Here is a 15,458-nt window from a genome sequence, read left to right on the forward strand (position 1 = left end):
TATACAGATATATATATATATATTATATATATATATAATATATATATATATATATATATATATATATATATATATATATATATATATATTATAGTCTCTTTAAGTCTTTCTCTTCTTGAATGAGATTACTCACTCGCATGCCATAAGAGGAAGAGGGTTTAAAGCAGAAATATTTATGACACAATCTATGTTCTTGCAACCTCACTTCTTCAGGGTCAGTAGTGACCTTCTTCAAGGTATCCCTTTATCCTTGTTGGCAGCGGCAAGGCCTGTATGTGGTCCACACGAGTGTACTGTCTGATCACAAATCGGCAAAGGTATTGTAGGGATCGCACCTGCAACACAAAAGATGGCTTACAAATATCTTCATATTATCTCCACTTCAATGGTAATTACATGAACATGCACAAAAAAATACAATCACACACAAACACATTCTATATACAAATATATACAAATATATATATATATATATATATATATTATAATATATATATACAATATTATATATATATATATATATATTATGTATATCAATATACATTAATATAACTATAATATATATACATTTATACTAATATAATATATATACATATACATATATAGATATATAATACATATAATATACATATATATACATATACATATATATACATATACATATACATATATACTATACATATTACATATACTATATAATACATAACATATATATATATACATATATAGATAGATAGATAGATAGATAGATAGTGTATATATGTACATGTACACATATATATGTGTATATATATGTATATATATGTATATATGTGTATATATATGTATATATATATATATATATATATATATATATGTGTATATATGTATATATGTGTATATATATATATATATATGTAAATAAAGATAAATAGATAGATATACACAGATGTATATAGCTATATATATAAAGATAGATAGATAGATAGATAGATGTACATACATGTATATAGATATATATACACATAATCTCTCTCTTACACTCTTACTCTTTCTCTCCCCCCATCTTCCCAGCTAACCTGAGTGAACCTGGAGACTGGCTTGGTGAGCCTCACAGGGAAGGATGGAGACCCAGGCCCACGGGCTCGGGAGTAGCAGAAGACACCTGACTCAGAATGGCTCATGCTGTGGTCAATCAGCCCCACCAGGCTGGTGTGGCCCTCATGCTCTGGATGCGGGTAGAAACTGAACCAGCCTGGAATTTAGGAGGATCGTTTCAGGTTAACTGCTCACTTGCATCCCAGCTTATGTACATTTTCTATATTAGCTAGCCTGCGAGATGCAATTGGTCCTCCCCAAAAATGTATATTATCAAAAAGCATCAAAGGGACAAGTATTTTGAATAATTTACCAATCTCCCAGGGGTGGAGTAAAATCTCATGAGTGAGTGCTCAGTGCCAGAATTTAAACTGTTATCAATAATGTAACTGAAGCTTTCATCAGAATTACCACATAAAATAACAGAGCCCTTCAGCCAATCAAAACCAGAATAAAATTATGAATTATTAACTGCATCTCTCTTCCTAGAATTAAAAACCTTGAGGTTTGTTGTTGCCCTTTGTTTGAGTACCAATCAGTGCAGAAATCCTACACAAGTCAATAGTGTTAGAGATTTCCAAAGATTTTTTTCTTAGAACTAACATCTGGTGAGTAAAATAATAACATCAACTTTTGCTAAACTTATCATATTAATGAAGGAAAATTTACTTTGTTCATTTTTCTCAGTTTTGGGCAATGCCATGTTCAATCAACACCATACCTAATATGTCAATATCAATTTAAGACTAAAGGAAATGGATGCATATTTTTAACAATTCTGACAACACTTCATTAATGACTGATTATTTTTAAAAAAAGTAATACACCAAGTTCTACCTTGCCAGAATACTTTGGCTGAGGTTTGTTGTCTTCAGATGAAGCAAAAAGTACTGAACCTGCAGTACCTCTTGACGTGGCCTATATCAAACAATTATCATTTCCACATCTATGCTTGCTCAGCATAGCATTATTGGGGGATGCTTGTTTAGTACAAAGATGGCCCAGAACACAAATAACAAATGTTAGAATCCAATAATTAGGTTTCTGAGCAACACGTGTTAACCTATTGGATCCAGGTGCCAGTGACATCTCATTATGAAAAAATCTAGCTGGCAAGTGATGTGCGCATAAGGCATCTGGAGAGATATTAGACTCTATGGGCCCTTTAGGAAGGGTCTCCTGCATATAAATACAACAGCAATTTCATTTATATAAGAAAATATATATAAAAAATAATAATAATATTAATTATCATTTTTTTTATTAATTAAAGTAATAAAAAATTAAATCGTAATTATACGTATGACAGCCACACCACCTATATATCTTTGACTCTCTTCGATCTTCGGGGACCCATGGGGAACTGGGGGTTGAAGGAAGAAACATAGTAAGGTAAAAAGTGAAAATATGTACTGCCTACTGTATCTTCTTTTTGTGAATTTTGTTATAAACAGATGGCTTCAAATGTGCTCAGCCACCATGGAGAGTGATATCCCCATTCTTTGAATATGCGGGGATGATGTTTTTTTCTTTCTAATACCATCAATATTAATACTGTAATTATTATCAATCTTATAATTATCATAATTTATTTACCCAATCACCAGATTTTTGTCCCTTGTGTTTTTTTGTGAATATTGTTACATAAAGATGGCTCCATATGTGCTAAGCCAGCAAGGAGTGTATCAGTAGGCTCTACTGGCTGATAGACTTCCCCATTCATTAACATTGCAGGAAAAAAAAAAAAAATCTAATACTATTGATATCAATACTGTTATTATTATTATTGATATTATGATTACTACTCTTATTAAAATCTTGGTAATATTAAAGACAATCAAATAATCCAAAAGACATAAAAAACAAGGAAAAAGGTAAAGAGGTGAATAGGTAGGACTAATAACTGACACTTGTAGAGCCATTTATGTATAAAGAAAATAAATGAACTTATATCACAGTAGGCATGGCATGTATTCTTGCCATCTGTGTCGATTGGATTACAACACCAATGACAATAAAGACAAGAAAATAATAATAAAGAAGCTTTCCAAAAATCAAGGAAAGGGGTAAACAGGCAAGGTAGGGAGGACTAATATTTGACTCCTGGCTAAGTACATCTATGTAGAAAGGCAATTTATAAACTAATAGTTGTGTGGGCATGGCATGTATTCTTGCTGTCCAGACCTATTGGGTTAAAAATGGGAAGGACAGTGTAAAAAAATAATAATAATAAATAAATAAACAAATAAAATAGATTTTGGAATAAAAAATCAAAAGAAAGTGACAAAATGAAAAACATGAGCTTTAATTTGGATAAAAATAAAATCCCAACGAAGTTCTGATTAAAATTGTTAAGGATAAACTGTAGAAACAAAGCAAACTTTTCTAACCCCTATTAGGGACAAGCCCCAACACCCATCCCCATCGGATATTTCCCTACCAGGGGCAGACCCCAGACCACAGAACCCCCTTGCCATATGGTATTTCCCTACCTGTAGGAAGCCCCTGGACTCCCCTATGGCTTTTCCCATTTTTCCCCCCATCTCTCTGGGTATTTCCTATTAGGGGCAGGCAACAGACACCTTTCCTCTATAGTATTTCCCTACTGGTGGCAAGCCCATGGATCTCCTTCCCCTGGGGCATTTCCCTACAGGAGGCATGTCCCAACTCCCTTTCCATATGGTATTTAGCAAATCTTGATCTTACCTTTTGAAATCAAATCCACACTAGGTGCAATTAGGGCACTGTATTCTTTAACATGTCAAGGCCGCGGTGGCCGAATGGTTAGAGCGTCGGACTCAAGACTGTCACGACGGCAATCTGAGTTCCAGGGTTCGAGTCACCGACCGCCACGTTGTTCCCTTGGGCAAGGAACTTCACCTTGATTGCCTACTAGCCACTGGTGGCCAAGCCCCCAAGTCAGTGCTGGTCCCAAGCCCGGATAAAATAAGAGAGAAGATTCCCTAAAAAGGTACCACCGGCACTCTCCGTGGAAAGGAACTGGGGACCCTACCACGTACTCACTCCAAGAGCATCACAACGTGAAAACTGCAATTGAGTATCATGCTGTGACCACGGCGGCTCAGATATGAACCTACCGTTAAATGATGATGATTCTTTAACATGACTGAAATATGTATATATAGTTTGGCATTTTCTCTAAAATCTGAAACCTGAAATATGTATATATAGTTTGGCATTTTCTCTAAAATCTAATACAAAGTCAGCGTATCGATATTCACACATTTCAGTTTGTGACAAGGGATGAAACGATGTGTTATAATATATATCATATATCATATATCATATATCATATAAAATATATATATATATATATATTATATATTATATATATATAAATATATATATATATATATATATTATATATATATATATATAATATATATATATTATATATAATAATATATATATATATATTATATTATTTAATATATATATTATTTCTTTCTTTTTTTTCTTTTCAACACCCCATTCATTCCACTGGCAGGAACAGGGCCTCCCCTCAATTCCTTTACTGAAGGTTATATATGGCAGTGCCAACCCTGCCCGATGGATGCCCTCCAATCTAACCGAGGTTTGTCCCGGCCGGGGGACCTCTCCTACGACAACCTGCGTTTGACTTCCAGGCAATATGTAGTTTTTTCTAGGAGGGAAATCGGGGTAAGTTCTTGCCAAGGAACGACGCCCGCCGGTGACTCGAACCCTCGAACTCAGATTGCCGCCGTGACATTTTGAGTCCAATGTCTACCGCTCGACCACACGGCCTCATTAATATATATATTTTTAATAATGTAATTTTATATATATATTACTTTATTATAATATATATATATATATATATATAATATATATATTATATATATATATATATATTTATATATATATATATATATATATAATATATATATATATATATTATATATATATATATAATATATTACTATATATGTATAGTATATATATATAAATAATCATATAATATTAATTAATTTATATAATATTATATAAAATTTTAAATAATAATAATATATATAATAATATATAATATAAAATATAGATCTTTTTAAAAATTTATATATTTAATAATATATTATTATATAATATTTTATATCATATATCATAAATATCATATAATCATATAGCATATATATCATATAGCAAATATATATATATTATATAGCATATATATAATATATCAGTCATATATATATAATATCATTTATATAATATATTATACATATATTACATATAATATATTACAACCACACACACACACACACACACACACACAACACACACCACACACACACATATATAACTGTAATATTATATATCCATCATTATACATAAAAATATAAAAAAAATATATAAATATATATAATATATTATATAGGTAATATAAAAAAACAATATTGAGTACATATAATATATTCGGTCATATTCGTCCATCAACAATGTGGTGTTTGATGAACTACTTGGCACCATGTTGACATCATTAGTTGAGTGGGTTTTTTATACTGGGGTGGCTGAACAATGATCTACCCCAGGGAGTAATCATTGTTCGTGGTTCTCACCCACCATCATATCTAAGACATACACACCCACACCCAATATATATATATATATATATATATATAAATATAATATATATAAATATATATATAAAAAGATATATATATATATATATATATATAATATATACATATATATATATATATATTATAATATATATATCTCTAATATATATATATATATATACAATTATTTTAATATATATTACATATATATATACATATATATATTACATATATATATATACATATATATATCATATACATATATATATATATATATATATATAGATATATATATATATATATACATATATATATATATATACATATATATATACATATATATATATATACATATATATATACATATATATATATTTTATACATATACAATATATACATAATAATACATATATATCATATATAATATACATACACATATTTTATACTATTATATACATATATATACATACACTACACAATTACCATATATACTATAAAATACATTATATATACATATATAATATATATAGTATATATAGTATATATAATATATACAGTATGTATTATATATATATTATTATATATGGTATATATAATATATATACACAGCACTGAAAATATATTTACATATAATACATATAATATATATAGTATAATAAAAATATAAATAGTATCTATAATATTTTATATATATAGTATCATAATAATATATAGTATATAAATATATATAGTATATACACAATTCCTTTCACAGTATGGATGCATTATTTGCTAGGGCAAATTGAAGATATTTTTGTAGAGGACAATAAGTTGTAGTCATTGGTACAAAAAGTAATGTACAGGCACAAATGGTAACCCCAAAAAATAAAAGAAAAATACCCCAGAAGGTGCTGCTCACAGCTAAGTCCACTCAGTGATATGGAGCTTCAGCTCCATCTTGCTGTGCATACTGAGGAAAAGAAATGTTGCTGGGGGTGTTGAGGGCAGGGCCCCCCACAACCCTCCCCTTGATTGTGGCAATTTAGATTATTGAATAATGTTTGTGACATGGAGTTGGGGGCTTTGTCACTGGTGGTGCATATGTACTGTAAAGAATTCCTTGTTTTTTCATACACACACACACACACACACACACACACACACACACACACACACACACACACACACACACACACACACACACCCCCACAACACACACACACCACATATATATATGTAATTGTTACCAAGAGTGATGCTCCATCCAGAGACTTAGGTTCCAAAATCAGATTTTTTATATCTTTCCTCTACCCAACAATCTGGGGGGGATGCGTGGGAACTGGGGGTTGAAGGGGCAGATAGTGGATGGCACTGAATGTCAAAAGGAACCTGCAGAAATCGAAGAGAGTGATTTCAAAGAAGCGATTAAAATCGGCTAATGAAACTCTACTGAAAATCACCACCATCTTTTAAAGTCTACCGACTAACGTGCCAATTTCGAAAACTCTACAGGAATCAAAACCCTTGTTCGGTAAAAATCCAGATTCCCCCATTATGTCCTAACAAATAAACCAAACCCAACCTTAACCCTGTGGGGTTTATACACAACGTTCTATATTTCCCTAGCTAGGGGCTCTGCCCCATGAACTCCATGGTAATATATATGCCCTAGCCTGGGGGGGGCAAATGCCCCTGGACCCATATGGTAATATTACACCCCTAGGGGCTATGCACTCTGGATCCCTGTTGTATATTGTGCCTAGACAGGGGGCTTTCACCCCCTTGGACCCCCTTGGATTTAAGAAAATACAATCTATATATTCACTAGCCAGGGGGGTCTGCCTCCTGGACCCCAAGGGAAAACCACATACCTTTAACCCTTTTCCATGGCATGGCAGGGCGGGAACCATCTGCCGGGGGCACGTACGCACATGCCATAACGTATGTATGGACATGCCATGAGTTTTTTTTTTTTTATAATCCGGCAAAAGATTTATTTTTCTGCCACTGAAGTGTGCTTAAGTCAATTTTAACACTTTCTCATTTTTACCATGCAAAAAAAAAAAAAAAAAAAAAAAAAAAAAAAAAAAAAAAAAAACACTATTTCAACTCCATGATGCTGCCCCACTGCTTATTTTATTCGGACTATAGACCGAATAATGATCAACTAAGGAGTCTATATAACAACAAAAATATCCTTCAGTCTCGATTTTTCAGAAATTTGGCAAGTAGAGACTTTAGAAAATAATGAAAACGAAATACTACATATCTTTGTAGTATACGAAGAAACGACATGGGATGCTGGTATTTGGCATGAGTGGTCGTGCATGGGTAGGGCGACAATATAAGCCCTGGCAGCGAGGCCCCGGACTCTAAAGAATACTACCCATCAGAAAAGGGTTAAATAGCAAAACGCCAAAACATTTCTTCTCTTAATCATGGTCAGATTCCTTGGTTTCTAATATGGGGCACTTGATAGGCTCAAATATCAGGATGAGATAAAATACTAATATCTATTTGTCTGGGATATCCACATATGGCTTTTAAAAAAGATCTGGAATCAACGCAACACACTTAAAATGAAACTTTTTCACCAGCATTTCTCAAGAATGGCATCACATGGCCTGTCAAATCTACAGGTGGCAAAACCACACATGCACAGAAGGTTATTTTACAAAATAGTATATAATTACCAAACATATAAAAGAAGTATAATAGTTCTTACAAGCACGTAGTAATACATGAACTACTTGACAGATCGCAGTAAATGAGTTATATGGTCACATTTGTTTTGGACCTCGCAAAGTTAAACATGGGGACTAAGTCTGAGAGCAGTGCTATGCAGGCCTATTTTCATTATTTCTCGGTAAATATAAGGTCACTGTCGATATACCTGTACTGCTTCCCACTCTATTTTTTATGCTTTAAAAAATGGTATGTCCATTTTTCCTCTATCTCCATGCGTCACTCTCAGTAACATCAACCTATATGTATGTATGTGTTGTACACAAAATACATATACAAGTGGTTAGAGCATCGGACTCAAAACTGTCACGACGGCAATCTGAGTTTGAGGGTTCGAGGCACTGGCCAGCGCGTTGTTCCCCCTTGGAGAGGAACTTCCCTCGGGTAAGCCAGCCCAAGTCAGTGCTGGTCCCAGAAACGGTAAATAGAGATGGTGACTCGATAAAAACACAGGGCGGAAGGCAACGCAAACCACCGCTCTAAATTTCCAAGAAATCATGGGAAAACCATGATCGCCAATGTCCTTGTGAGACAGGGCACTTGAAAAATAAAATAATAATCATAATAAAAATAATTAATAGATAGATAGATAGATAGATAGATAGACATATAAATGTATATGTATATGTGTGTATATGTTTATATATGTGCAGATTTCCCAAAATTAAAAAATGTGTGGTGAAAGATAGTTGGAAAAGATACTCCCGAGTTCAAAGATGTCAAACTGCAACTGACAAACCAAAGATCAGTGCAAAGTAACCAAGAATAAAGTTTTTGACTGATGCTAGGGCCACTCATATAGATGCTGAGAATTGTTAAGATATCCTTTTTTATTGAGCAAGTAAAAAAAAAGTTTGAAGGTGGCAAATGTTTAAAGATGATAGCCATCATAATATGCATATTAGTTGATGTTAAAAGGGAAACCCCAAATTGTCACATACCATTGCTGTTTCAATGCGTGTGTGGAGCGTCCTGTTGAATGACCGGAAGCTTAGGCTCAGCAGGTACTTGTCGTCAGATGAATCTCGAACAAGGAAGGCTCCATCAGGCTGGTCAAGAGCTTTTCCTCAGCCTCGGCACGTGTGATTGGTCCCCCGTACCATCCGTACTTTGCCAGATGGAAGAGCTCTTCTGCCAGGCTCCTCTTACTAGCATCTAGACTCATGTCCTGAAGGTCCCACAACTCGCATCCACCCGTCCGGTTTTGGGTGTGGTGATGACGTCTCCGATATGGCACTGTGGTCAGCATTCTTGGCAACACCAAGGCCCCTTCTGGGAACATTGGCACTGTGGGGACCACACTCCCCCGACCCCCCCAACACTATCCACTGTCACTGTCCCGGGACTTTATCCCGGCCGTTGGCCCTGGGCACCTGGCCTTCAGTCAACACCTGCTGCTGCTGCTTCTGCACTGATGCATCTGATATGTAACCTTTAGGCTTGCTGTACAGGGACACAGCTGCCGTGATGCCCTGGCCACCCCCACCCTTGCCCCCTTGTGTGTCCACCTCGCCATTAGCTGCCAAACACATGTGATGACGAGTTTTGGCGTGTAATGGGCGTGTTGATGGGAGTATTTGATAGGCCTGATAGCACGCTTGCTATGTTTGCCTTTGTGTGTGCCCCCACTTCCCCCCGCCCCCAGTGGCGTTGAGGCCATCACTAGAGGACTCCTCGCTCACCGACTGCGAGAACGAGTTCTCCGCCGAAGCTGTTGGAGAGGCACCTCGACACTTCTTGCTCTTCCTGGGGCGGCCCGCGAGGACGAGGTCGAGCTCGACCGCCCTGCTGGAGAGTGTCCAGCTTGTCAAATGATCTTCTTCTTCAACGTCGCAGGATCCCGCCGGCTCTCGAATTTTTTCTTTCTTTTTCGGCGTCGTGCTGCGAGGAGGAAGAGGCAGAAGAGGAAGAGGTCGAGGAGGTGGGGAGGTCGTGGCGGCCGAGGACGACCCCAGCACCACCTCGCCCTTGGCACTCCCGCACCTGCTGCTCCCATGGCGAGGCGACCGGCTCAGCGCTAGGCTCACCTTCTTCATCATCTTCTCTCGAGATAGCCTTCGGCGTGGGTTCACCGCAAGACATGGCCAAAGGCGCGGTCACGGGCTAGGGCACACGTCCACTCTCATCTGACGCTCCGCAGCTCTGCCATCTTGGGCTCTTGGGCTCCGGGCTCTTGGGGATCCGAGGCTCTTTTTACCGAATGTGCTGATTGGTCGAGGTGCGCGAGCCGCGATTGGCCCGCCGCCCGTGACGTCACGCCGAAAATTTTTTTTGACGAGGAAGAAATGCGTAAACTTAGGGTAACAGAGGGACTTCGATTCCGCGCTCACATCAAATTACGCCCGAACTTGTCCTCATATTTGATAGTCTGACTGTCTTTATGATGTTTATGGGGGCATACACATGAAGCTAGATACTATCCAATTATTTGGTATAGAAATTATTTGTATCTTATCAAGATATTTCAGTTTTTTTTTTTTACTGATAGTGAAGAACATTAATAGAAAGAATTACAACAAAAGTATACGGATACACACACATAGACACTCACATGTGTGTGTGTATATTATATATATATATATATATATAAAATATATTATATATAATATATATATAATATATATATATATTTATGTATATATATATACATAATGGTATTAATATATATATATATATATATATATCTAAAATATATTTATATATTGTGTGTTGTGTGGTGTGTGTGTGTGTGTGTGTGTGTGTGTGTGGTGTGTGTGTGTGTGTGTGTGTGTGTGGGTGTGTGGTGTGTGTTTTGTGTGTTTTGGTGTGTGTGTGTCACTTGTGTGCTTGTTTGTTTTGTGTGTGTGTGTGTGTGTGTTGTGTGTGTGTGTGTGTAAGGCCGCGGTGGCCGAATTTTGGTTAGAGCGTCGAACTCAACACTGTCACGACGGCAATCTGAGTTTTGAGGGTTCGAGTCACAGGGCCGGGCGCGTTGTTCCAATGGGCAAGGAACTTCACCTCGAAAGCCTACCTAGCCACTGGGTGGCCAAGCCAGCCCAAGTTGGATACCACCACACACACCACACACACACACACACACACACACACCCACACACACACACACACACACACACACACCACACACACCACACACACACACATATAATATGGTAATTGTTACCAAGAGTGATGCTCCATCCAGAGACTTAGGTTCCAAAATCAGATTTTTTATATCTTTCCTCTACCCAAAGATTTTGGGGGATGCATGGGGAACTGGGGGTTGAAGGGGGGGATAATGGATGGCACTGGATGTCAATAGGAACCTGCAGAAATCGAAGAGAGTGATTTCAAAGAAGCGATTAAAATCGGCTAATGAAACTCTACTGACATCACCACCATCTTTGAAAGTCTACCGACTAACGTGCCAATTTTCGAAAAACTCTACAGGAATCAAACCCATTGTTCGGTAAAAATCCAGATCCCCCATTATGTCCTAACAAATAAACCAACCTAACCTTAACCCTGTGGGATTTATACACAACGTTCTATATATTCCCTAGCTAGGGGCTCTGCCCCATGAACTCCATGGTAATATATATGCCTAGCCTGGGGGGGGCAATGCCCCCTGGACCCATATGGTAATATATACACCCTAGGGGGCTATGCACTCTGGATCCCTGTTGTATATGTGCCTAGACAGGGGGCTACACCCCCTGGACCCCCTTGGATTTAAAAAATACGATCTATATATTCACTAGCCAGGGGGCTACTGCCTCCTGGACCCCAAGGTAAAACCACATACCTTTAACCCTTTGCCATGGCATGGCATGGGCGGGAACCATCTGCCGGGGGCACGTACGCACATGCCATAACGTATGTATGGACATGCCATGAGTTTTTTTTTTTTTATAATCACGGCAAAAGATTATTTTTCTGCCACTGAAAGTGTGCTTAAGTCAATTTTAACACTTTCTCATTTTTACCATGCAAAAAAAAAAAAAAAAAAAAAAAAAAAAAAAAAAAAAAAAACACTATTTCAACTCCATGATGCTGCACACTGCTTATTTTATTCGGACTATAGACCAAATAATGATCACTAAGGAGTCTATATAACAACAAAAATATCCTTCAGTCTCGATTTATCAGAAAATTTGGCAAGTAGAGACTTTAGAAAATAATGAAAACTGAAAATACTACATATCTTTGTAGTATTACGAAGAAACGACATGGGATGCTGGTATTTGGCATGAGTGGTCGTGCATGCTAGGGCGACAATATAAGCCCCTGGCAGCGAGGCCCCGGACTCTATGAATACTACCCATCAGAAAAGGGTTAAATAGCAAAACGCCAAACATTTCTTCTCTTAATCAATGGTCAGAATTCCTTGGTTTCTAATATGGGGCACTTGATAGGCTCAAATATCAGGATGAGATAGATACTAATATCTATTTGTTCTGTATATCCACAATATGGCTTTAAAAATGATCTGGAATCAACGCAACACACTTAAAATGAAACATTTTTCACCAGCATTTCTCAATGAATGGCATCACATGGCCTGTCAAATCTACAGGTGGCAAAACACACATGCACAGAAGGTTATTTTACAAAATAGTATAAATAATTACCAAAACATATAAAAGAAGTATAATAGTTTTTACAAGCACGTAGTAATACATGAACTACTTGACAGATCGCAGTAATGAGTTATATGTCACATTTGTTTTGGACCTCGCAAGTTAAACATGGGGACTAAGTCTGAGAGCAGTGCTATGCAGGGCCTATTTTCATTATTTCTCGGTAAATATAAGGTCACTGTCGATATACCTGTACTGCTTCCTACTCTATTTTTTATGCTTTAAAAAATGGTAGTGTCCATTATCCTCTATCTCCATGCGTCACTCTCAGTAACATCAACCTATATGTATGTATGTGTGTACACATACATACATATACAAGTGGTTAGAGCATCGGACTCAAGACTGTCACGACGGCAATCTGAGTTTGAGGGTTCGAGGCACTGGCCAGCGCGTTGTTCCCTTGGGAGAGGAACTTCACCTCGGGTAAGCCAGCCCAAGTCAGTGCTGGTCCCAGAACCGGGTAAATAGAGATGGTGACTCGATAAAAACACAGGGCGGAAGGCAACAGCAAACCACCGCTCTAAATTGCCAAGAAAATCATGGAAATCCATGATCGCCAATGTCCTTGTGAGACAGGGCACTTGAAAAATAAAATAATAATCATAATAATAATAATATATAGATAGATAGATAGATAGATAGATAGACATGTAAATGTATATGTATATGTGTGTATATGTTTATATATGTGCAGATTTCCCAAAATTAAAAAAATGTGTGGTGAAATATAGTTGGAAAAGATACTCCTGAGTTCAAAGATGTCAAGCTGCAACTGACAAACCAAAGATCAGTGCAAAGTAACCAAGAATAAAGTTTTTGACTGATGCTAGGACCACTCATATAGATGCTGAGAATTGTTAAGATATCCTTTTTTATTGAGCAAGTAAAAAAAAAAAAGTTTGAAGGTGGCAAATGTTTAATGATGATAGTCATCATAATATGCATATTAGTTGATGTTAAAAGGAACCCAAGTTGTCACATACCATTGCTGTGTTCAATGCGTGTGTGGAGCGTCCTGTTGAATGACCGGAAGCTTAGGCTCAGCAGGTACTTGTCGTCAGATGAATCTCGAACAAGGAAGGCTCCATCAGGCTGGTCAAAGAGCTTTTCCTCAGCCTCGGCACGTGTGATTGGTCCCCAGTACCATCCGTACTTTGCCAGATGGAAGAGCTCTTCTGCCAGGCTCCTCTTACTAGCATCTAGACTCATGTCCTGAAGGTCCCACAACTCGCATCCACACGTCCGGTTGGGCTGTGGTGATGACGTCTCCGATATGGCACTGTGGTCAGCATTCTTGGCAACACCAAGGCCCCTTCTGGGAACATTGGCACTGGTGTACACACACTCCTCAACCCCCCCAACACTATCCACTGTCACTGTCGGCACTTTATCCCGGCCGTTGGCCCTGGGCACCTGGCCTTCAGTCAACACCTGCTGCTGCTGCTTCTGCACTGATGCATCTGATATGTAACCTTTAGGCTTGCTGTACAGGGACACAGCTGCCGTGATGCCCTGGCCACCCTCACCCTTGCCCCCTTGTGTGTCCACCTCGCCATTAGCTGCCAACACATGTGATGACGAGTTTTGGCGTGTAATGGGCGTGTTGATGGGAGTGTTGATAGGCCTGATAGCACGCTTGCTATGTTTGCCTTTGTGTGTGCCCCCACTTCCCCCGCCCCCAGTGGCGTTGAGGCCATCACTAGAGGACTCCTCGCTCACCGACTGCGAGAACGAGTCTCCGCCGAAGCTGTTGGAGAGGCCCTCGACACTCTTGCTCTTCCTGGGGGCGGCCCGCGAGGACGAGGTCGAGCTCGAGCCGCCCTGCTGGAGAGTGTCCAGCTTGTCACTGATCTTCTTCTTCAACGTCTGCAGGATCCCGCCGGCTCTCGATTTTTTCTTCTTGTCGGCGTCGTGCTGCGAGGAGGAAGAGGCAGAAGAGGAAGAGGTCGAGGAGGTGGCGAGGGTCGTGGCGGCCGAGGACGACCCCAGCACCACCTCACCGTTGGCACTCCCGCACCTGCTGCTCCCATGGCGAGGCGACCGGCTCAGCGCTAGGCTCACCTTCTTCATCATCTTCTCTCGAGATAGCCTTCGGGCGTGGGTTCACCGCAAGACATGGCCAAAGGACGCGGTCACGGGCTAGGGCACACGTCCACTCTCATCTGACGCTCCGCAGCTCTGCCATCTTGGGCTCTTGGGCTCCGGGCTCTTGGGATCCGAGGCTCTTGTTTACCGAATGTGCTGATTGGTCGAGGTGCGCGAGCCGCGATTGGCCCGCCGCCCGTGACGTCACGCCGAATTTTCTTTGACGAGGAAGAAATGCGTAACTTAGGTAACAGAGGTACTTCGATTCCGCGCTCAATCATTACGCTGACTTGTCCTTATTGATAGTCTGACTTCATCGTTGACTCTATCCATTATTTGGTATAGAATTAACCCC

At 38.4% G+C, this 15,458-nt stretch overlaps 1 protein-coding gene across 1 annotated transcript; it reads right to left on the reverse strand.

Moving 5' to 3' along the window:
- Positions 1-96: 96 nt before the first annotated feature.
- LOC119573131 (suppressor of cytokine signaling 4-like) lies at positions 97-15,240 on the reverse strand. The gene is made up of 3 exons (XM_037920192.1): positions 14,002-15,240; positions 1,059-1,234; positions 97-335 (listed from the first exon to the last, which is right to left on the reverse strand). The coding sequence occupies exons 1-3, from the start codon at positions 15,089-15,091 to the stop codon at positions 216-218; spliced, it is 1,386 nt and encodes a 461-aa protein (XP_037776120.1). The 5' UTR covers positions 15,092-15,240; the 3' UTR covers positions 97-215.
- Between the last annotated feature and the right edge of the window lie 218 nt (positions 15,241-15,458).

Source organism: Penaeus monodon, chromosome 1 (genome assembly GCF_015228065.2).
Source record: "Penaeus monodon isolate SGIC_2016 chromosome 1, NSTDA_Pmon_1, whole genome shotgun sequence".
Lineage (NCBI taxonomy): Eukaryota > Metazoa > Arthropoda > Malacostraca > Decapoda > Penaeidae > Penaeus > Penaeus monodon.